The sequence below is a fragment of the Cygnus atratus genome, chromosome 5 (assembly GCF_013377495.2).
Source record: "Cygnus atratus isolate AKBS03 ecotype Queensland, Australia chromosome 5, CAtr_DNAZoo_HiC_assembly, whole genome shotgun sequence".
Classification (NCBI taxonomy): domain Eukaryota; kingdom Metazoa; phylum Chordata; class Aves; order Anseriformes; family Anatidae; genus Cygnus; species Cygnus atratus.
Window position 1 is genome coordinate 10,998,766 of NC_066366.1, and position 25,673 is coordinate 11,024,438.

The following is a 25,673-nucleotide window of genomic DNA, read 5'->3' on the forward strand; positions in this document are numbered from 1 at the left end:
AATTAAGGGATATTTTTCTAAAGACAATCTTAAAAGCTTTTGCTCAAGGAAGAATAAACCCCCTAAGTATCCTGTATGTGTATAATTCTAACAGTCGTCAGTGGTATCTGAATTTATCACCCCGTCATACAACTATACTAGCCTTTAGAACAACCTTATGTATTCTGACTCGAGATGGAAAGGAAAACTTCAATCCCCATCTTGCCTTCACAAAATTCCAAGCCTGTAAGAAGTCACATCGCAGCCTAATTTGGACTGACATCACACGTAGCCCTCACTACACAATCTTTCTTTAGTTTGCAGAAGTGGTCAGTGCTAGGACTGTGTCAGAATTCATCTCTGACAAAATCACTGTGAGCTGGGGGCATACCTAAATTTTGAGAGTTTACTTTCCAATTTCACATGGCCTTCAACACCATTAGTAAATCTTTCAGAACGATCCAGAATATAGACAACGTTTTCCTTAAAATAGCTTCATCTCCTATGCAGTGATCCATTGCAGTCCAAACAATTGCATAAGGCCAATTATCAATTAGGTTTAATTTATTTGACTTTTCTTATTAAAAACATGTCAAATTTGTACTAAATGCCTCGTTAGTTTCACCAATTTTAAGGAATGTGCAAAGCACACTTATATCAAAACCAAGCACTCTGAAGTATTTTTCTACCTACTCCAAAAGAATGAAAAGTTTAAATACAGGATCTACGAAAAAGTATAATATCCTAACTCTGTGACTTTTAGACAGTTGGGAAATGTTTAAATATAGTTAATAGCTCAGATCTTTTAGGGATGGTACCTTTTGGGATGGTACCTGCAGACAATGGGGATGACTGCCTTTACTGAAGTCGAATATACTCCCATTTAATGAATGGACAATGATTGAGACAGTAATAACATTGGTTAAAAGGAATTTCTAATCTTTTCAGAAATTAAGACTCATCTTCACACTTCTACTCTTAATCAGCGAGGAAACAAAATTAACCCAACTTCCCTCTTTTACTATGGAAAGACTCAAGTTAAACAAGAGCAGTATTATGCAACTTCTAACACACAACTGGAACTTGTATCACACTTTCTAGGTGACACTTTTTTCCTTAAGAAAGTGGCTTCCTGCCCAATATTACAAGAATAAAATGATCTGCTGTGGAGTTCCCTGGACAACCTGAACCTTTAAACTTCTCTTTTCTTTAGCCAAATACTCTCTTTCAGTGCCTCTGAAATTTTGAATGCCATAGTAAGTCTTTCCAAGTGCAATATTTTTAGGTTACTTCTGATGCTGAAGTGATTTATTTCCCATTCCTGAAAGGCATGTACAGGAAACAGGAACAGGTTATTCCAGCGATCAGTAAAATCTAGCGGTCTGAGTCACTTGATTTCTCTTTGCACTCACCCAGGTATATAGACAGCCAACAGCACACTTACTTTTATGGTCTGACAACTCTACCACTTCATATATATTCATTTCACTCTAACATATGAATATGAATTTTCCAATTTTGCAATTAGATAGCCAAAGGACAGGCATTCTTAAGTATTAGGAAGAGAAGGAGCAGCCAGAAAGTCAGCAGCACATAACAGACTGGGCAAGCCTAACCTGACCAAGCTCAGCATCAATCTAGCTCCATAATGTTGAACCCTCAAGCAGGAGAGACGCAACACATCCCAAAACTGAAGCTGAGCCTCGAGTCCAGGTGCTCCTACTTTTCCTCTTAAAAATAAATGTTAGCCTAACTGCAGGATGATAGCAACCCCAAGCATTCAGATTATTATGAGTGTGGTTTGAATTTTCCGTCATGACTTTGGAATTAGACCGTGTGGTCTTTCTTGCCCCTGTGTTTTCACCCCCCAGTCCCTTCCATCCATTAGTCTTGCTTGGCCACTCTCCGCTATGATGCCCATCGTCAGCACAGTTCTTTATCTTCCTAGCCAAAGGGTAAATATATACCTGTCTACAAGCCCAGGCTACGTGTCTGGTTTAAATTCCATTTTTTGATCCACATGAATTTCAGTAAAGGCATTCAGCGGTAGGACGAGGTCCTGAGCTTTCAGCTTGGTACTGCTAATACAAAGCCCAAACCCCTAACATTTGATCTGAATATTACTTTCCAGGTTCATAGAAGCACAAATGTAACGCTCACTGATTTTAATATTTCCCTTCATATTTAAGGCAATGTGCAAGTTATAAATTTATAGACTTCTACTAATCATCACTATTTGCAATTAACAAACTAATGAATAAATTATTAGTTGTTTTGAAGATGCTTAAACCTGAACAATCTAAAACCAGAAAAGAATAGCAAATGAATTGTAGTCTCAAAATCACCAAAACTGCTGGGAAGAGGGAGACACCTGCTTCTGTAACAAGTAAGTAAAGAGAAATGAGTTTGTGCAAAACTCTGTAAATATGTTTTAGTTTCCTAGCTTACTTGGAGAAACACCCCAACTGTAAAGCACTAGTAACATGAATGGTAGCTACTTAATCATGCTGTCTCAGCTAGTCCAGAAGCAAAAGAAATTAATCTCCACAACTATTTAATCCTCAGACCTTTTTCTGGGGAAAAAAACATCTACCAAAAGAAGGAGATTCTCTGTGAAATCAATACTTTTCTATTTTGGGATGTATTAAGACTGCCTGGCGTATAAGTCACTCAGCAGCCATCCTGTAACAACTTTTGGTCACTGCTGCCCAGGGCTAAACTTATTTCTCCGTGTCTTCTCAGCCAGGTCTCCCTTATAAGAAATCTGCAGGGCTGTTAACTATAAAACTTCCACTTGCAAAGGGAAGGAATTCTAGGCACAGCATAGCCTGTTAGGGACTTCAACGGTTGCTGCCACTACAGGTCAAATCTCATATATGACCCCACATCTGTTCCCTCCAGGACACTGGCTTCTTATTAAGCTTCTGAACAAATTTGTTCCCTGTGGAACTAACAATCTTAGGCAGATGTAGTTTAATAGAAGATGTCAGTATGTGAGAGAAGAACATTAGACAAAGAAAGCATCTTCCACATCACTGCATTCATTCCTGTTTCAGAGGAGACTCTTCTAGAGTACAATTCCAACACTGACTCAACCACCATCACTTTTCAAACTCACAAATCCAAGTCAGCCCACCCAGGTTAGTTACTGAGAAGCATGAATTTAAGGTAACTAGACTTTCAACAGGTAGAGTTAGTAGACTAAGATTATATTTATATATATATATATATTAGATTGATAAATGTTTTATATTACATGAAGTATAATACACATATTCTACTTACTTAATTTTATGTTCTCCTTTCTCACTTCAATTTTTCCCCCTTTCTGTAGGCTGTTTATGAGAACAAAGAATGGGTTAAACCTTTACTTATGCCTCTTCATCTACCTTGGAGGTGAATGGCTCTTCAGAAATGAATGGAGCAGTGTATCTTGAAGGAAAACTCTTGGTTACGGTCATGAGAAACTTCAAAAGCCAAATATTAATTATTAACAGTTCCAAAAGCAGGTTTCAAAGAGTCCAGATGATTAAAATATGTTTAAGAAGATAGCAAGAACTGAGAAAATTCATGGGGAGACACTAGGACAGATCCTTCCCAAACTTCACAGAGGAATTTCAGCAGTGACTCTGATGACTTTGCTAAGATACGTTACGGCTTGATTAGAGCCTTAGGACTTCATTAGAATTAGAAAAAAAATTGCCCTCGTAATGACCAATGAAAGCTTAATTATCTTAAGATGCGATCTTGTTTAACTACATTTATTGTTGTTTCCCACATTTTTCCTAAAACATATGTCTAATTCCAAGCAGATTAATTTCAGTCTGGTGAGGCCATCAAGTTAATCCTAAATTGTGTGACTATGAGGTCGCGATTCAGAGTTGCGAGCATTGCCTGCGTGCTGGAGTTAGGCCATAGCAGATGTTAAACCTAGGGCCTACCTGTAGGCCTCTCTAGCACAAAACCGTATCTAGGGTATCCAGGCTAAGGGTGAGCAGCTCCAAAGGGTAATTCACAAAAAAACTACACAGTGAGCACAAGTACGTTATGTGTGTCTGAATTCCCACCTCTCTGTAGAGCTTAACAAACCAAATTATGACTACAAGGCTGGTACCTCCATCTCCTTAGGGTTCAGGCCTGGAATCAATTCCTAATGGAAAGTCCATGCAATATTGTTTGAAAGAAGACATCACTGCTCTCCTGCTGCAATGTCTTTTACACCCGTCTCCACACGTTTTGTTGGATGCACGACTTACCTCCCTTGTCTGTATGAGGCGATTGCAGACAAGCGAGGTAAGGCCTGAGAACGAACTGCACATTACTCATCTCAGAGAACAATTCTTCTGACCACTTGACTAACCTAACACTAACATGAGACTAAACACTTTCCAGAGGATGTAAAAAGGGCATCAGCCATCCACCTTACTACAGCCGGGGCAGTGAAACCCAAATAGTTCCCTCCATTGCAAGGTTCACCTATATAAAGGAGAGCACATGTCAGCACAGCCATTACAGCATTTGGAAGGAGGAAGGACTAAGTCCTGGGATTCCAGTTCCCAGACAATTTCTAAAATTTACCCAGAGATTCATGAACATGAAATGAACAACCCATCTTGGGAGAGTAGATCAGAGATGGCAACTTTTCACTTCTGCTTCAGTGCCTTTGTCCAGTTAAGTTTGCTTCCTCTTAGAGACACGTTTAGAAAACAAAACATACCTAATTGCATGATATGAGGGCCTAAGCCTGTCGAAATAAGGTAGACAAGACTGGAAAACTCCCAATAGGGCTGTTCTTTCAGGTGTGCAAATAGCAGCCTGGATGAAATAGGGGGATGGAAATCCATTTTTTAAGCTGGGACAACGATCCTACCTACTGAGCACAGCCTGCCAGCGTGGAGCAAGTGCAAGTTACACCAGAACCAGGCAGCTGCTGTATGTGGCTTTGCATATGCCGGTTTTCACTTAAACGCCTAAATCCTTTAAAGGATTTTAGGATTTCAGTGGAAAACATAGAAATGAGTGACAGATTAAGGGATCCATTCCCCATCATCCTCTTTAATTTTGTTAGGGGAGGGAGCTAGTTGTGGTCAAACAAAAATAACGAGGGAGCTATTCTGCTGCTTCCCAGACTCTCAGCAGAGATTGGGGAGCGCAGGAGGTGGCTCCCAGTGCCTCCCAAGTGCTCTGCCTCCTCCCGTCAGAAGACTTGGATCAGCCAAGTGCATATGCGCGCATCTCCCTCTGCTGGCTTGACCCAGAGTCCGACCGGATTTTGTCCTTTAGAAGCTGTCCTTTTGCTCAAATTATAAAAACCTGTTGCCTCCAAAGCAGCAGTTCAAACACGACGGAGATGTTTATTACAGAAACAAACACAGCATGGGTTAATTGCTATAACAGGTACTTGGGTGCTCACTAACATTAGGACAGCATGTACAAAGAAGCAACAAATACCACACACCACAAACAATGAGTATTATATATGACCCAACATGGCCCGAGCATCATACAGTACTGTGTGGCAATAGCAGGGGCAGGGGGGGTGTTGAAGGAGAACATCTGATTATCACCAGTTAAGAAACCCTCACTCCTGATGGCTATAAGCACTGTCTTCTGCTTTCCAACCGAGTTACTAATATTTTTAGCAGTGTACCGAATAAAATGCTTGATTCCAGCTGATCTCTAAGGTTATAACTTTACAGACCTATTATGTCTTCCTATGCTGAATCCTAAATTACAAGACAAGTGTTATGAGGACATGTTATCTGAGATATCGTTTGTGATGATTAAACACTGTTTTGTTGACAGTTTAATTCAAACTAACACCAGAACTATTCCTGAACTGAGTGCAATATTTAAGAATATTTTGAAAATATTATACAATATTAACGATATTTAAAAAATATATATTTTTTTTAATATTCTGGCCATGCCTGCTCTAAAAATCTTTAAATACAGTTCTTGGGAAAAGACTTACTTTGATTTAAACACTGCCACAGTTTTTTCTTTTCATTCTCATAGCACCAGGACATCTATGACCTTAAAGTCTAAATCCTCTGAACCAATTTCAACATAGTTTACTATGAATTCAGAAATCACGACCCCCCTAATACCATTTCATGGAAGTCACAACTTTGACTTTGCTAGGCTGACTTCCTTATTAGTTGTGCTAATTATCCATTTACCATATAAAGCTACTATTCTGCAATGTCAAAAGAATATAAGCCAGTTCTAGTAAGACAGAAGGCAGTTCAAATAAGCGCTCTGCTCAGAGGGAGAAAGAAGATGCAATAAGCCTCCTAACGGTTCTCGGTGGTGTTTAAGTGTTATAGCCATAAGGACTGCATGTGCAGCTTTGCCTAGTAACCATACCAAGATGAAACCTTATCACTAAAATCATGGTGTTTCAAGTGCAGCGGACAGTAAAGTAAGTGACCCACTGCAACTCAAAGCATACAGAAAAAACACAGAGGTAACCACAGTGGCAAAGGTCGGAAAAGACCACAGCTAACATTCAATCAGTGTACCAGGTGAACAAGTTCTTCCTCAGCCACTCTGGACTTCCAGCTAGCCACGCATTACCTGCAGCACCAACCACTTCTGCTGCAGAGAGCTTAGGAAGAAATGGTTTCTCTTAACTACTGCTACCAACAACAAATTTCATTAGCAGCAAAATGCATAGTCCTTTTTTCTAAAACCTTAAATCCAAGCAAAGATCTGTTACGCCACATGAGCCTGGCATCTGAAAAACATGTTATCACCATTTGACCGATACATAATATAATATCAAGCAACTGAGGCACAAGAATCCTGCAAATATCCAACACATTATTCAACATTTGGTGAAATCGATCCTCAATTTCCGCTCTTCATATTGAACTCTTCGTTGCTTCCTAATGGATACAACTACTAAAATTCAGCCTCTGAATTTTACAGAACTGTTTCAGTGATGATTTTGGCCCATGTCACTCTAGAGCAGACAGGCCTCTGAACCACCAAGATGATTTCTAGCTCAGCTTTTGTGAGGTAAAGCCACCCTACAGCTGCCTGCTCTCCCTTTTAGTTTCCTTTCATCTATATTCCAAGTTCATTTGCTTGTAGTGCTTGCAGAAAGATCCCTGTGGAGAGTAAAGGCTTGAATAAACAAGAAGGAATGAAAATCCCATGAGCATCACGCACACAAACACATTATGCAGTTGTGGAAACAGGGGTCTGTAATGGGAACGTATCAGCCCCAAAGCATCAAACAAATGGGGAGATTAATGAAATGGTAAAAAGGCTGGGCCACAATGTTCTCTCACCCACAACGGCAGCTGCACCTGAGGGAGGTCAGGGCAAGGAGAATTTCATCACAGGGCCCCTTAGCATCGCGTGCAGGCTGAGTCCTTCTGTCCTCAGCTAATAGCTGAAGGAACAGTTCTCATTGCTAGGCTTAATAGGTGAGGAATCAGAGCCACTAAGTAACATCTCTAAATGAGACACACTCAAAAGAGTTATTTTAAATGGTCTGTGCACCAGCCTTAGCAGCTGAATCAGATAAACCTGACGTTTCTATTTTTCAGAAAACTGAACCAGACTTGAGGCCTCCCTCATCCTCCAGACCGCAGCTTCGTGCCACGTACCTCCAATGTCCTGTTAGCAGCAGCTCTTTTGCCCCTCGGAGGCTCGGCTCCCCACGAGGCAGCAGCGAGGCCTTCCCCAAGGCAGGTGCTGCGTCCAGCCACAGGGCCCGGCCGGGCCAGCAGACGCACGGTACGCGTGCAGGACTGCTCACGTCCCCTCTGCCTCCAAGCACGGGGGATCTAGGGCGCTCGAGCTGTCAAACCAACACATCTACGTTCTTCTGGAAATGACATTTCCGTAAAAAATTGTTTTGACAAGTGCTGTTTGCCAACCGCAAGCCATTTCCTGAGAAAATGTGTGACAAGCAATAATCAATATATCCACTCTGTTAATACTGCAGAGAAATCTGCACTTTAGGGTAAAGAAAGCAAGGTCAGAGGACTAATTAAATTAAAAGAAAACAATTTTAAGAGGCCTTTCTGACCAACAGCTCTGTTGTTCCATTCCAAGGACAGATAAAAAGGAAATGAACTCTGTATCTCATTAGAGACAACAGAGGGGAAACAAAAAGACAGAAAGAACACGTATGTAAGTAGCTACAGGGAGACTGCAGCAGACAAAACCTTCCAAACCAAGCCCCCAGAAAGGACTGAGTTAAACTCCCCACCTGGAATGAGTGCTTAACTATCTGAAGTGGGCAGGTGAAACAGTTCTGGGCTTTGTGCTTTCCCTTTCTGATGAGGCTACGAAGCCCCCGAGATCAGCCTGCTGCAGAACCAGGCAAGGTGTATGCTTACTTCCCTCATTGCACAAATCCTAGTCCTGTTGCTTTGCCATTCTGTCCGTGTTTTAGCTTCTAAATTAAGACCGCGTCTTACCTTTGATCCACCATCTAAAGACCTTCTTAGTTTTAAGAGAGATTTTCTGCCTGTTTGGAAAAGATACTCTTACGAACCCTATGAAATCAATCCTAATGTATGCCAGAGCTCTGCTTGAGCAGACTTACTAAAGGAGGCCAAATGAAACTTCCCATGACCCAGTACATTTCAGAGAAAGCATCAGGATTATAGGGCTAAAATAGTTTATCTTGGCTATTGGATTTATTTTGGCTGTAACAAATATTTTGGCTTCCTTCCCTATCAGTTTGCCAATGAAAACACAGATCCAAGGTTTTCAGACTACAGCACTGAAGCAATTCTGAAAATGACAAAGTGAAACATATACCAGCTAATAAAGAGCTATTCATGATATAAATGCCCTCTTGTGCTGTTTTCTGCATACTATAACTCAGCTTCTGAAAACATTGGACATGTTCACCCTAACACTGATCTCAGAGATTCATTCCACAGCAAGTCACACTGATGCTTTCTTCACAGGCAACCTCTCTGATTTTTAAGTGGTGTATTTTTCCTCTCCCACAAAGACACAGTGCTACCCTATTTTTATTACTGTGGATAACCTGAAGATAACTCATGAAACAGGCTACGAAAACATCTGTTTATACTGCATAATTCAGCATTATTAGGTGTCAGTGAGATTTACCAAAGGTAACACCCTCATCTTTTAGACAGAAAGTTTATCTCTCTCAATTGATTTGGGGATTATATCCAATGCTGTTATTGCAATTCAATCCTGCAATAGTCCCTTATCAAGAAATCTGCACATACGATTACTCTCCACAGACAATTTAACCTCAACGTTGTGAGGCTGCTTTTAGGAACGTTCCCTTTAAATGCTCACCACTGCAGCAATGAGAAGCTCTCCAAACTGCCCAAACTTCAAGCACTACTGACAATCTGAAAATGAAGCTGAGTCTTTTCGACTATGGATTGACCCGTAATACAGATTTTGCCCTTGGAACCTAGTCAATAATTGCAGTAATGGTCCATAAATAAATAAACTAACCCACATTATTTGCAGCATAGGCTTTTGTAGCTAAACGCAACAGCTATGGAAAAGAAAAAGGTATTTATACATACAGCCATTCTTGTCCTGAGAACTTTACATTGAGGTTATCATTTATCAATCTGTGGCTACTTACATAAGTCAAAACTGGAAAATTATCTACCCTCTTCAAAAATTAGTGGGAAATAAGAGTCCAGTACTCTGTTTCATATTCTTTCTCTATCAGTTAAAGATGTTCTAATGTTTAAAGCAAGAGGTGAGCTGCTTTTGAGCACAACTGTTCTGCTAAATTTTATATTCACCAACTGTTGGCATTTAACTCCCTGCTTTGATACATTGCTTCAGTGACAGAAGTACTAACTGGCAGAAACATTTTATTACGAGTCCATTAAACCGTGAATCTAAATCATTCTTGTATTTGCAGACTTTGTAGACTTCCATTTTACACTCTACAGAATGACCAAGTAGTCACAGAAAAGGAAATCATACACAGAGATGAGTGAAGCCGCAGATTTCTCTGGAAATATCATTCATAAACTTAACAGCTTTCTTATTATTCCCTTTCCCTCAACCTGGAATCTGAGCTTTACACGCTGACTGAAGTGTCAGTCTTGACTGGGGCTCCTCTAGCATATGAACAGCGGATGCCTGAGATGACACAATTCTTCCAGGGACACTTCTTAGTTCATCCTTGGTGTTTTACAGAAACCATGTAGCTACTCAGAATTTATTTTCATTTTGAGACCAAAATTACAGCCACAAGTTTGAATAAAACTCACATGCCAGAGGAAAAGCAATCACTCTTACTACAATAAACATTACAAAACTCAGGTTGATTTATTTTATAAAAACAAACCATTTTAGCTATACAATACATTATTAATGTAGTAACAGTTCAAGCAGCAGTGAAATAGAATTGTATTTATTTTTTTCTTTTGCACTGGCTTCTGTACTATATGCTTCTTGAAATAAGAACTAAAAATAAAATCTGACTTTTCAATTTGAAAACATCTAAAGATTCAGAAAAGACAGAATGCAGGCAGGTTTCTGGTTGCTTCCCAGTTAAGTTAGTGACAATGAAGCAGCTGGATTCCAGCTTCCTGTTTCAAGATGAGACACTAAATCTTCCAAATAAGCCAATGCAACAATCAGTGGCGCTTATGAAAAAGAACAGCAAAGGATGCAAGGTGGCTAGAGAGGGAAAAGGCTACCACAAAAGTAAATATGCCATCTACATCTCAAAGATCATTTTTAACATTAGTGTAATACTGTATTTAACCTAAAAAATAATAGCTAGAAAATAATAGCTAACTTCCTAGAATTAACTGAATACTGACTTTGAACCAAAGAACAAATGCTTTTTTTCCAGTCAAAGCAAACGTTAAATGTTGTCATAAAACCTTGATAATAATTTTCTATCAGTTCATACTTCTGCACATTCACTTGCTCTTTAGACTATTTAGCATGTACTTTTTTTTTTTTTACCCTACTATTTTACCCTACACAGCGAGGTGTAAACTCATTTCATTCTCATGAACTTTGTCCTTAAACGTTCCAATAGCAAAAGGATTCAGTAAGACTAAAGAAAATGCCTCACTCTCTCCATCTTGTGGGTGTAAATCAGCATTGCAACACGTGTTGGACTTCGCACAATGACCCTGGTTCAGGAAAACATTTATTGATGTGCACATACTTATATATAGAAATATATATATATATATATTTTAAACATACACTTAATGGTGTTCTTAGATTGCACTGGCTAAATTAACTGTGGTAATGAGCTGTCCCTCTAAATGCTTATTAAATCCATCTTTGTGGTTGTTTTATTTATTTATTTTTCAAATAGTCACAGGGAACACAGTCTCATTTAACACAACGCAAAAATCACAGAGTATAGTACTTAAGAACAGAAGTAAAGGCACTTACCCACTTGTGATGTCGTCAGTCCTGATATTCTTGCCCAGAACATCTCCATCGCTCATATAGCCGGTGGCATCCATGGTGATGCCTTCCAGATCTATTTCGTCACTTCCCTTGTCTGAAATGTCCGCATGGCAGACATTACTGCCGCGGGACGCTAGCTGTCTCCGCAAAGGTGCTGAATACATGTAACGTCCTGACTCCGTGTTAATGAAGCGGCTCGCGTTCCCTCTCGGAGGATACCCGTTTCCCATTGACGGAGCATCACCTGCCTGCAGGCGGGGGCTGGACTGCCCCAGTCTCCACGATAAGGGGGTCGGTCGTCCTGTCAAGCTGAGAATGCTGCGACCACTTATCTCGGTAGTGACATTGGTGTCAAATGTAGTTTCCAACGTGCTAAAACAAACAAACAAACAAAATCATGTAATTAAATACGGAGTGGTCTACGGAGCATGAACCTTCAGGTGATGTTACACAAAAATTGCAGGATGCTATGGTCTGAACACTTGCTAAATTGCAAATAAGTAACAGCATGAACAGAATTCACTTGCTACAAAGCTTTGAGAGATTGGTCCATTCCTCCAACACCATTCTTAAATAATAATAATTTTGCACCTTGGCCACCTAGTGTTCAAAGTATATGACGGAAGACTTAAGAAGGAATTTTTTAATGCATTATCCATAGTTTCCAAGTGTAATTTTTTCACCTTCAATCACATATAACCCTATTTTACCATGGTTTTGCCACTCTAGGCAAGGGAGTATGATGTTAAGCTGACTAAAGGAACACCAACTCACATACTATTTTTCTGATACATTTTCTTTTTTTGAGTGTATTCATGACAAAGTCCTAATACTCTTGGGATGCATCCAGCATCAAGGTAAGAGTTATATCTACACTGAGGAAATGGCTAAATGAAGAAATAAGAAGAAAAGCAAGACTAATTTATTTTTCAAAGTATATTTTATGTATTAGTGAACTGAATACATTTTTCTGAATATTGATAATGTTTGCACAGAACTCTGGTTATGAAAGCATTTCAGATCAGTCTACAAATACAGTTTTTGACAAGCATCACTATATTAAATTTTCTGTTCTGCATGTCCGAGCGAGTATGTTGCATACCTTTGAAGAGTAATACTACTATGGTCTACATGCCTTTTTCCTAATCCATAGCTGCAACTTCTCTAACTCACATGAACTCCACTTTTTCTTTCCTGCTCAACTAACACAGTATTACATTTTTATTATTATTACTGTGGATATTTTTAAAGTAAGCAACATTACACTATTTCCAATATAGTGTTAAGTAAACACTGCAGAAACCTAAGTACCCTATGGCTATAGTAATTAAATCATAATGAGTTATCACATTCATTAAAAAATGAAAAGAAAAATAGATACATTGGGAGTTTATCTTTGCAAGCCCTGGCTCAGTTTTAGATACAAAGCCAAAGCACAAAGTGTTCATCCAATGAACTCAGGCAGGGCTCAAGTCCACAAGGCACCAAGTACTGCGTAGGAAGGACCCTGACCTCATTAGGAGCCAGCATCTTACTGTTCCAAGACTTCAGCTCAACACTGAAAAGATTCAAGTCACAGAATGTTTAAATGTATTAACAATCTTTGTTTATTTAAAACATATTTTAAATATTGATGGAGATTTCTAAACATTGTTTAAAAAAAAGGAAGTTATATACATGGATGACTAATAATATCAGAAAAATTGTTTGTCCAAAGACTGGTCAGGAATTCAAGTTATGCACTTTTTCAAGTGGGTCAGGCACAGTTCACCTGCTTGTTTAAACAAAATATTACACACTGGGGCAAAGGGGTGTGATGCACTGAAGTTGTTCAAGGATAAGATGAAGAAACATTTTAAACAGTAACCTATGTTCAAACATCACCTAAGGCATTTAACTAGCACTGCTTATTCTCCACCTTTGCTTTTATATACAACCTGCCACCATCAGTTCCTCATCCTAAAAGTGATAATCCATGAACAGTGAACACAGTTCAAAATCCGTGCTTTAAAGGTCAAGTAAAAGATCAGTATCTTCCACTGTCAGTGTTAATCATTTTTCAAGGATGCAACTTGGCTAGATCTAAGAGATGCAAAGGACACAATGATTTGCATTTTCTTATAAGTAAAGGTATGCTATTACCTGTGAGTGACCTGGGTTCCCCGTAAACTGGACATTGTTTCCTCTAAGTTCTGTCGAAGATCGGCAATGTTTTTCACAGTTCTTAATCGTCGAGTTTCTGGATCCTCTCCTAAAGGAAAAATAAGCCATTAGAAAGGACGAAGTAGGAAACAGCACAAAACTGAACTGTTATCTCTGCCTGAATCTGTATCAAATATATTTTTCTGACATGTAATGCTCTAAACTGGTTACGGTACAGGTACCATTCACCTACAGCAGGCAGTGCCATTGACGCAGATGGACAGAATCAGTTCTGTTTGTTAACTTGACTTCACAGGCTTCCTTTGCACCAGATGTTTCTGCACTGTCATTTCCCCATATGACCCAATTTAAATCTTGGTTAACTTTCAACCTCATCAGAAAATGTACTCCCATCAATACCATCATTTCCATCTCATACATTGACACGGTTACCATTAACCTGACACAGCCAGATTCTCCAATGCCGTATTTTCACTAGAACAACTTTTTCCCATTCCAATTACTTCTCATTCTACAGCAACAGCTTTTCAGTGACCTAAATTCTGTTGACTGTGTGCTCCATGCTGAGTGACTTTTTGGGTTAAAAAGCTAAAGATTTTGCTTGTCCTCATCACAACAGTTATCATTACATAAATGGGTTACATGACACAAAGCTGGGGGATGAGTTTTACTTTCCTTGGCATTTAGAAACTACGTTCTTCAAATAACTTGTTCTAAAACATATTTTTGTCCTGTTCTTTAACTCCAAAATAAGAGTTTATACATATGAAAAAATCCTCCTAGTGTCTCAGCATAATTTATTTTATTTATTTGCTCTCAGCTCTCAATTAAGAAATACTTTGGTTGCTAACTCAGATGAGCTTTATGTAGTTAAATCTTCTAAGAGGTTGAAGAGAAGTGACTTTCGATTTCTAGTAGTGCCAACATAGTCTTTGTAAGCTGAATGCTGAAACAGAAAACCTCCAAAAAGCCATCAGAAAATTTTTGGTGGTTATAGAAGGGAATGATTTCATTCTAAAGGGTTTTTAGCTCATGACTACAGGAAATACTACTGCAAATTTAAAACTTTTTACACTTTTTATTAGCCATCTCTGCACAAGTAATGAATTTTTAAGCTGCCAGGATACTGTTAATCCATATAATAGCTAGTTTACATGGCCATCTACGTATTACACAAATCAGAAGTGTTAAGGAACAAATAAATTAGCTTTTAACTTTCTGCCATTGGAGCTTCCCACATTCTTTGCTTTAAACTTCACATTGCTGAACGATGCTGGATTGGAAAGACCAAGTCGCACAGTCCTACTTGCAGAGCATCGTAGCACAAGTCAGTTACCAGGGTGTTGGAGTCCTGACTACAAGGAACTATCAAGGGAGGGAAGATAGATTTTTATGCTTATATACTCACCAACCTTTCTGAGACAAACAACAATGGCTCAGTTAGTGTCCATGTGAGCATTTTTATGGGCCTCTACTCCCTAGGAAATAACCTAACAATAAATTCCACTTAGGCCAAATGATCAAATAATTATGATCTGGCTGGATTGGAAATAGCCATCTAACAAGACAGATTCCTTTAGCCACCAGGTCTCTGAACAGAAAACATTTTCTACACTCATGGATCTACAAATCATTGCAGTAAAGAACATAAAATATTTATAGGCCTTTAGCCTAGCAAAGGTCAGAGTGCTCTTTTACAGATCATTTCTCTCATAGATAAAAAGACAGAGTAAGTGACTTCTTAAGTGAACATACATGAGACTCAGTGCAGGTAAATTAATTTCTACTGAGATCACTCATCTAAATTGATATTAATTTTTAACTTAAATGATGTTCAATTACTTAAATTATAGACAGACATCGGATAGTGTCACTAAAACTTAATTATCAAATCACTTAGCTCTTCATAAATAGGGAACATCCTTAAACTATTCAGCTTCCAGTTTTCCCTACCCGTACTCTTGTTTTATATATGCTTTTAAATTGAAAGTACCAATAGCTCCTACATAGGGCAAGAAGAAATCTGTTACTTATTTCTTCTTATTTATTTGGGTTGAGAGACCATCTCGTTTTGCTTGCTCATTTTCCCTTAAGACTCCTTTATTGACTGCTGCAGTCTGTGCAGTTTGGCTACACACAGCTGGTTTTTGCATCTCCATTGCTTGGGGTTGTCATGTCACCTTTCATTTTTGGATCCCTAACTTACATATTCTACTTGAATAATAGCATGTGTTTACATAACATCTGTCATCAAAGACTAAAGACTTTCTGTGATCTATAAACATTTCCCAGTTTACAGGGTGAAATAGACTTAGGCTAGGCAATACAATAATGATTAAGAGGTAATACTGAAAAAGCCTAAGAAGCTGGACACCGTGTTTCATACTTTGAACTGGCTCACTTATTTAAGTAAGAAACTTAAATGTTCTCAAGGATTTTATCCCTTGTGCCATTTATTTGTCTATTTATTTTTTAATACACCTGTATATAAAACAGATACATTCATTGATGCATTCCTGCAGCCATTTTCCTCACCAATGACTCTGCTTCTCGCCTTTGCCATCAGCACATGCATACACAGGTATAAACATGGTGCTGACAGAATATGTAATGCAATATGCAATTAATCCAGTTGTGAAACTTACAGCCACATGACTTTCCAAGCAGGATAAACAGTTTCAAAACTCACATTAAACTGGAGGACACCAAGACTAACTAGATGAAAAAATTTGGGATATTCTATTGATGAGACTTTGATGACTTTTAAAGTCGTTCTATTGATGACTTAAAAATACATTTTAGACCCGTAATAGAAGACGGTTGTTAAAAATTGCTTTGTTATCATGGGTAAGCTTAAAAATTACTCCTAATTATCATATACTTCCTACAGTAGCAGTAATTCTAGATAAGCGTACAAAATACTTTCTAACTTTGATTGCTATATTGTCATTATTCTATATGATTGCTAGTATCCTAATCACAATCAATTTGTGCATGCTAGACACAGTAAACTGAATTTGGATTTTGGTCTCTTATTGCTGCAAACATCACTTTTGGAATTGATCAGATTCGTGTGAGTGAATGTCGAGATTCCTCAAAATCTATAAAGAAATCAAAAAAATCAAGAAAATTAACTTATTGTCTTCTGTAAGCACTGAAGCAAAAGCTAAAAAAAAAAAAAAAAAGGCTTGTTTATTTGTGAATACTAAAGGTCTTCATTTATAGCTTAATCCTAAACAGTGCTGCACATGTCCCAGAAGACATTAAGCACCCAGAATGCCTAATGATTTCAAAAAATATAGGGGACACACCACTACACCACTTCAAACTTGCTTTAGCCCATTCTTATTTAACTGGAACACAGTTATTAAATCATCTTGCAAGACATACCTGAGAGGTCTTCAAGAGCAGGCTGTCCAGTTTTGACATAAAGAGCAGAATCCATGCCGACCCCTCCTGTGCTGGCCTCAGCTGTTACGTTCCCTTCATTGTCTGTCTGTGATCTGAATGGCAAAACAAAACAGAAGATGTGCAGTCACTCTCCATCAAAAGTATCTCAAGTACAGCAACTAGACAATTGCACCTGCCATCAGCCACTCTGTCCCTCTCTCCAGAATAGACCAGCAGACTGATTTTACATAATTCATTAGTCCCATGTTGAACTATGTCCTAGAAATGGCAGCAAGCACTCAGCCGTAAAAAAAAATAAAAAATTCATAGTCAAACACAGGCTTCACAGCTCCTCAGATACGGTCCTAAGAAACTTGGATTTCCAGATAAATTTTAATTATCAATAACATAATTTGTTATGGCTAATCTGATCCTCTCTAATAATCTGTTTTACATAAACATAAAACAGGTAGTGTGTGATGGCATGTTACGCTCCTGCTGATTTCTCTTCAGTAACTGGTAATGACACTCATTTTTATTTTAAAATAAATGCCTGGGTAACACCAACTTCAAACACCAATTTTTAATCTGACATGGTGGCTGTTGTGTAATAAAAAGTGATGTGGTGAGAATCTGTTGTCAGATTTAAGTAATACATCTTGGGTCATTCCATTTTACTAGTTGTACTGTGTTTTGCTCTTATAGCCACATCCACAAGCAGCTGGAAGTTCTCCTGCCAAAAGGATAAGTGCTGTACAAAAGAGAAGGCACAGCAGGCAATTATTACTGCAATATTCTTAATTTCAGTTGACCTTATGCAAAACGTAGAAAGTTGTCATATCTTTTGCTAAAAACTTAACCAAACAAAAAGTCTATTGGCAGCTGAAAAGTTTAGATTAAAGCAGCCTTAACTGATAGCTGAGAAAAACTGAGATTACAACTTCCACGTACAACTACAACTACAGCACTTTGTACTCATTTTCCTTCCTCACAACTTATGCTGAGCTGTAGATCCACGTTAAGAAATCCACCATAGCTGTGAATAAAGAGACAGGGAGGTTAGCTGAGACAGCTAAGGCCTCCACAATTAGCAGCCAGGATTCCCAGGTTCAGTCTTCAACAACCCATTGATAGGGCAGAATCACAAAGTAACAAGGATGTAACTACCTCCCTGCAACTGCATTTTGCAGATTATTAAAAAAAGCATCTGAATACTATATTGATATCAACATAATTTCATTTTCCTCTTTCTTTTTGAAAGCCAGCAACATTATACAGTTAGGCTTTTTTCCTCAAATGCTGTAAAGACTATTTTTTCAATTTCTCAGGATTTACTCCAGGTGCCAATATGTAGTTTCATTCCTGTTTTTTTTTTGTTTGTTTTTTTTGAAAAGTTCAAATAAATATTGCCTAGAGTTTATCAGAATGTTTGGATTATGAAAAACATATGGTTTGCACCTGCTTTACACTTCACACGATCATATCCATATTCATTTTACCTAAGATGAACACCAAGAAGAGTGCTTTTTTACTTTACCTATTGATAGGATGTTGTAGCAATAAACGTAACTAGCCAGAGCATCATAAACATATTTTGGCAGATTACGAGGGACAAACAACAAAGCAATCAGTTTGTAACCACAAAATTATATTTAATTCTAGATTACAACTGTACAGCTGCACTGGCAATTTTCACCCCTAAACACATTTCAAAAAACTGACATTAGTAGAACCCATCAGCCAAAGAAGCAGTACTAATGGTGATGTATATAGATGAAAGTGAGAGCAAGAAAATTCCAAAACGTGTAATATAAATACAAGTTTTAGGGTAATTTTTTCCAACTGGTTCATTTTCATGCAACTACATAAGAGAAAGACACCTGGCATTTTATTCTATAGACATGGAGATAACACTTAAGGGATCAGAAGACTCAAGGGTCATTCTTCCCATTTTGCCTTCCTACATAGGCCTGAGCAATCATTTTGCATCCCTCTCTTTCAGGTTCATTTCACTCTTATTTAAAAATTTAATTTCACTTTTAAAAAAAGCATGGCCAACCATTCTTACACTACAACCGCCAAGAGATCAAAAGGAAAAAGCACGTAGTATAACTGAACCATTCCAGAAAGGAGTGACAAAGATGGCCAAAAGGGTATGAACATCTCTACAAGGAGCAACTAAGCAGGCTAGAAAAGATCCATCTTAAGGGATGGAGGGATATGATAGAGGCCTACAAAATCATGAGCAGCATGAAGATGACTAAGACAGAACAACTGCTTGCAGTCTCTTCCTGTGAAGGAATTAAGGGTTGTCAAAGGAAACTAGGAGATAGCTGTCAAAAACAAAACCTAAGTATCAGACTCAAGAATTTCTTCTGTCACCGACAGGTTTGGGAACATATTTTCAGAAAGCTTCTTTACTCTCTCCCCTCTTATTACTTTTCCCAGTGTGTCCTCTATTGCCATTGTCACACAGAAGACGCTGGACTAGATGGAGGTTAGCTGTCACCCCATACAGCTGCTCTTATGCTGACCTAAATCAAGATTAGTGCAAGCATACAAGAGCAGACCTTCTGCCTGGCCTTACCTATGCTAAGAGATTATTTCTTTCAATTTCTCATTACTGCTTACAAGGCAGCTCCACCACCGTTAGCCACGCTTAAGAGAATGAGTTTATCTATGTAATAAGTTGGTGTTGTTACAACTTTTAAAGCTGTGATGCATAAAATACACTTAATCCACGTGGTACAAAAAACAGGCAAGCACAGTAGTTGGTCAAGGTGTTTGCACTCTGACGGTAACTGTTAGCAGAATCAGAAAACACCAGTTATTCAAATCCCTTTTAGAACTTACACACTTCAGTCTGACTGCCTCTGACAACAGTTTTTGTGTAACTGTATAAATCATTTATTATCTCAAAACAATAAACTTTTACATGATGTGGCATTTGTATTGCCACCTCACCACCCTGAAAGAGCGTCCAAAATCAATCTTCCTACATAAATGTCATGTTCCAAAGAGTTTAGCTGAGCAGTTAACCATACCTGTACATGAACGGAGCTACTGTGGCAGTGTTCGGGTGGCTGTATTGCTGTTGGGGATGAGGTAGCTGAACACTCACAGTATTGCTTCCTGTCGTGTGTGTCGTAGCAGCTGGTCCATTGACAGACTGGCTGCTGTTGCTGCTGTTGAGGCCTCCTATACCTTTTCCTTCAGAAGAGGCTAAGCTCGAAGAGGAACTGGAATTCCTGCTGTCTAGCTGAGACTTCTGATGCGAGAGCCCTGAGCCAGGTTTCCCGCTGCGGCTTCTCTCACTCTCTTTTGCAGAAACTGGGGCACTTGAGGATTTCCCTGTGGTGTTTTTCATTCCTGGTTTTGGTATTCCACTGTGCGAAGGGGCAGAGGCCTCCTTCTTGGCGCTATTCAGCTTTCCTCCTTTAGGGATAAAGCTTGCAATCTTTGAGGACTTTTTTGGCATCTCTGTTGTTGCTAGCGCTGTCTGTTCTTCTTTTGGTTCCTCTTTCATGTCCAGCTTTTCAGTGATAGATGTTCTTTTTGCAACGTCTTTACTTTTATCCTTTTCCTTCTCTTTCTGTTTCTCTTTATCCTTCTCATTACCCTTGGGAGAACTTTTCTTATTAGTCAGTGCCCGGCTAAAAGTTCTTTGTGCAATTCCCTTGAGTGCAATTTTGGGACTACTGGACATAGATCCTGGATTGTTCACATTCTGATTTGCGGCATCAATTTCCTCGCTTTCCTCAAAGCTGGGAAGTGTCTCTAGCCTTTCACAACTGTTGTCCCGAGACCCTGAACACTCGAGCGTTGTCCCTCCTGCTTTGGAGCCTCCTTTGCTATTGAAGAGTTTCAATTTTTCAAGCATGGATTTTTGGCCATTGGGAGTTGTTTTGATAATCTCTGACGGTGGCTTTGGAGGCTCTGGTACTGGCTGCTTTACGGATAACATGGAAGACGTAGCTGTGTGCTTAGCACTGAGGGATTTGCTGCGCCAAGGTTTAATAGCAGAGCTGGGCTGAGGGATGGCTGATGAGTTATTGCAACTAACAGTACTGCTGCAGCTTTGAACTGAGGATGATACATTTTCATTCATTCCTGTGGGCTGGAAGGCGGTACTGTCTGCAGGCTCTGGAAAAAAAGAAAAAAGAGAAAAAGAAAAACAATAAAAAAACCACACACAAAAAAAATACAGTAGTACCTGGTATTAAAGCTGGTCTGAGATTCTTTCTGTAATAAAACATTAGGGACTTTACATTAGTAACATTAAAAAGATAAACACATCTCACTAATTTAAACACCAGTATCACTTAATGAAAATAAAAGCCAGTTGTCTTTTCCTATCCTCCTATCCAGCAGCAAGCTCCTACTATGTAATTTACATTTACTTGCCCTTTAAAGGAAAGAAGGAAAAAAAAAGAAAAAAATCTTCCTCCAGTTCAAACCAAAATGTGTTTTTTTTTGCCATGTGTTCTCCCTTATTAGGTTCATAATACTTTTTCATTAGCAAAAACACAGCACTATTTTCTAACTAAGGGTTCTCTCTGCTTTTGGCAAAATTTTTGCTGTCCGAGTTAAATTCTTAGAAAAACCTCAAATACAAAAAATGCAAGAGTAAGGCAAAAAATAAATCTGGAGCTCCTTCAGTTAAGGGGAAGAGATCATCATATGCAAAAAGGTAGAAGAAAACTCCATATACAAAAACAACCAATTGTGCCCTTATGCAATGAACCCAAATTATATATTACAACACATCTTAATCCAGCTGTAAGAGACACTAGTGGCAGTAATTGTACAGCCCTCCCCCTCAGAGAGAGGGAATCTTAGTTAGTTGCTTTTAATGTTATTTGTTCTTTGTGAGAAATTAGCGTAGAGCTTAAAGAAAGCTTGAAAAATCACACTCACCTACCAGTGGCCACTTCTCTTCTGAAGTTTCTCTTTGCTGAGTTTCCTTTCTGGAGACGTTACTCTCTCAATTATCACAAATATGTTTTCTGTTAAACTGCTCATGTTTCCAATTAACTTTTGTCATCTATGTCTGTTTGCCTGCCCAGCAGCCTGCTGGGGATTAACGGCTCTTACCTATATTTCTCTGCCCTCTAGCAATAAAGTAAACTGTGTATAGAGCTGCATTTTTTTAATTCAAAAATCAACAGCGGTTGAGAGCGTGCGTTTTCGGCAGCAGGAGCAGCCCAGTGAATTCAGTCCTGTAAATCATGAACCGCTGCAACCACACAGGGACTGTTTTACTTCACTTTCAGCTGCTCACTGAAGATACGGCTCTGTTAACCTCCCTCCTCTGATCCAAACCAGATCTACTAAAGATTTAAAGCACATACATCTTCATGACTTAATGTAGAATCGGGTTTCTAAGAGTACTAGAGATTCCTTAATAATAAACTCAGTCATTTCACAGGGTTATGGACAAAGCATGAATTAATGATACTTTAAAAAAATATTACTGAAGTTGGAAGATTTCCAGGACCGTTATTAACCAGTAACTATTATATTGGCTGTTCTTGCTAGTCCTTTTCCTAAGTCCAACTACCCACGTGGAGACGGAAAGAAGCATCTGCCAGTTTACAGACACATTATGCTTCTTTCACGACACTGCTAGCCTGCTGACTTCAAGGACATTACCCCTGTTTTAGTCTAGCACACAAAGAAAAACCAAGCCACCAAACATCCCAAACAGCAATGACACTTGCTCTGCTCAAACCTGTTCAATTCAATCAGATGGATCAAGGAAGGCTGAGCAAGTGATAGTGCAGGAGTCACACTACCTGCCAGCGCAGGGAGGGTAGTGACCCAATGTCACTGTGCCCTGCCCACAGACAGGAAGAAGGCAAGGTCAGAGCTACTATATAAGCTGTTGGAAATATTACTCCCTCGGCTTTTAGATGCTCTGCACCATCGCTTTTACCTTGATGCTTTTGACAGTACACTGCTGCTTTTTTTGTATTATTTTTTATTTCCAGATGTCCTCCTACCTATCAACATCTACTTCTGATTGCAACGCCGCTATGCTCTCCTTTTGTGATGTCCAAACAAGCAAGCCTTTGTCTCAGCCTGCATTCCACAGAAGACACTCAGCAATGCAACAAAAGCTTCACAAAACTCCCAACTGTGCGTCATTTGCAAATAATTTGTATAGCTTCATCTAATGAATAAATAAGTAAGAGTAATTGCCCATCTCAATACCTGGGTACTTCCACAGAAACAGCAGATTCATAGTACTTCCAAAACTAAGTCCCTAGTCCATTCCAGCCTAATAAAGTTGAACAGATCTTGACATAAAGCATACCTATGCCCATAAATCAACAGATCTGTCTGTGATTCATGGCCGTACACGGGCCAAATTTAGAACCGGATCCAGGGATGAACCTAACATATAAATCAAAATGGGCAGTGAACCCTTTACTCTCTCAGGAAAACCAAGTTGCAAGGAGTAATAGGGAAATTGACTGGGACAACATAAAAGTGATGCATGGAAATTCATTGATAAAGGAGCCACCTACCAAGTAGTGCTTATTACTTTACATATACCTAGAGAAAACAGCAGGAAGCAGGGGGAAGAGCTATTTGTGCAGTTGGCTAGTACAAGATATGCAGCAACACAAACCCAGCGCAGGGTGCTCAGCCTGAGCACGCAGCCAATGGAACATCCTTGGAAAAGAAATGTGATCTTTTCAAAGAGACTCTTAACTAAAGTTCAAAAAAAAAAAAAAACAAACACCAAAAAAACAAAAACACAAAACACCACAAGTTATGCGTTTATGCATAAGAACAAGGCCATTCTGCATTCCCTAATCTCAGAGCCTACCTAGAGTCTTAGCATGAGGTGCAACCTGCTGGCTGAAGCACACACCTGAGAAAACAGATACCTGTGGACCAGGCTGTGGTCCACAACCCAATTGTAAAAGTCCACCTCTAGCTCAAACACTGAGCTCACTGTTAACATGCTGCACATCAGCTGCGGGAGGAGAAACAGAAGGCAACCCACATCAGCACAGCCTTCGTATGAGCAATACAATGTTTTCCTGGAAGTAAACAGCAAGTGTTGTTTCACTTGGGAAATGAACTTCCTCCTAACAGCCCAGCTGAGTGCTCCACTCGCTGGACATTTAGGAAAAAGGTTTTGCTCTATCAAATGAAATGGATTATTTTTCCAAATCCGAAAGCATTTTTTTTCCCCCCAACAAAATCCAGAACTTTTTTGTTTCTAATTTCTCTGAAGGATTTTAGGTGTTTTGTTTTGAGATTTGGTTTGGTCATTGAACAATATACACTTTTTTTTTTCTTTTCTTAAATAAACATGGCATTCACTTTGACCCCAATGCATACACACATCTGTTTGGAGCTCAGTTGCACTTCCACTGCCAGTGGTGTAGAATGAATATAATACAATTCCATTCAGAGAGTTTCTTCCCATCTACAAACACGTCAGATAAATCAGAATTAGGACAACAATACTATGACTGTAACAACTTTTTAAAAATGGGTATATGGGGACATAAATGTAATTTTTAGAGTCTCTACCTAACGTTTTCCAGTAAGCACATTCTATGAATGCTGGATTCTACACATTTGATACCAATGAAAAATATTTATAAACTTTGAAATATATATATATATATATATATATGCTAAGCTGTTACACTTTGGGGAAAAGAAAGAAGATATTTTCTTACACAAACTGGATGGATTTTGATTTATTCTCAGGTCAAATACAGTGAAACTGGAAATTCCAAGTCCTCAAGTTTTTCTTACATTCTACCATAGAATGCTAATGTAAGAAATAAAAGGTTCACCGTAAAACACACTCCTGAAAAATGGCTTCAGTTTACGAAAGCTCCAGCTTTTTTCAGATTCTCCATTTCTTTCTTTCTCACAAACAAGTCTGCTGGCTCTTTTACTCCTAAGACCAATCTTGGTAAACGAAAGGGATTCTGCTGCCAGAATGTAGATTCAAATGCTAGGTTTCCTAATGAAGCAGTAACATCAATATGTGGATAATACATCAGCATGCAAAGGGGGAAGTTTTATTCAGCGTAGCATAGGCCCTTCTTTCATGAAAAGGAGAGTAGGTTTCATGCATTCGATTAATAAGCTTATTATTTCCCATGCGTTCCTTTGTGAGGGAGATATTTTCTTTCTTCAGCAACCTGCATTAACTAAAACTGACTATAAAAGAAATGTTTTCAAAACCAAGCTACGGTCTACAATAAATAATGATCTCTTTCCTCTTTTCAAAGTCAAATCTTGGCCTGAAATCTATTTTGTTCCTAGTGTTCCTGTTAAAAAGATGTTGGTGGTCTAGTTCCAATGCCAATACGCACTGTAGCATGGGTAAATCTGATTTCAGCTGCTCCTGCAAAGTCTTAACTGCAAACCTACCCATTTGTGATGAAAAAAAAGAATCCGAAGGCTTATGATTTAAATCTCCCACTGAAGTCTTTGAGAGCTTACGTTATAATAAGGTCAGGAGAAAATATATGCAATTTCCCATCATTTGTCATGTTCAGTCTAAGCAAGTGTACTTTGATTTGCTATAACCAAAAACTTTCAAAAACATTTTCATTATAAGCATGAAAAGCAACACAAAGACAAAGGATACTCTCATAGTTATGTCTTCTTAGAAGGGTCAAGAACTTCACACTATTTTTATTCATTTCAGAATGAATAAGCTGTCATTTTTTATTTCAAAGCTATGGGAA

The 25,673-nt window shown here is 38.7% G+C and overlaps 1 protein-coding gene across 1 annotated transcript in view; it reads right to left on the bottom strand.

The window, feature by feature from the left end:
* The window catches only part of NAV2 (neuron navigator 2), a 233,111-nt gene that overhangs the window by 90,958 nt on the left and 116,480 nt on the right, over positions 1-25,673 (bottom strand). The window contains exons 8-11 of the mRNA XM_050711116.1: positions 19,989-21,087; positions 16,945-17,057; positions 13,534-13,642; positions 11,374-11,763 (exon numbers count right to left, since the gene is read on the bottom strand). Coding sequence (XP_050567073.1) covers positions 11,374-11,763; positions 13,534-13,642; positions 16,945-17,057; positions 19,989-21,087 — 1,711 coding nt within the window. The remainder of the gene's footprint in view (positions 1-11,373; positions 11,764-13,533; positions 13,643-16,944; positions 17,058-19,988; positions 21,088-25,673) is intronic.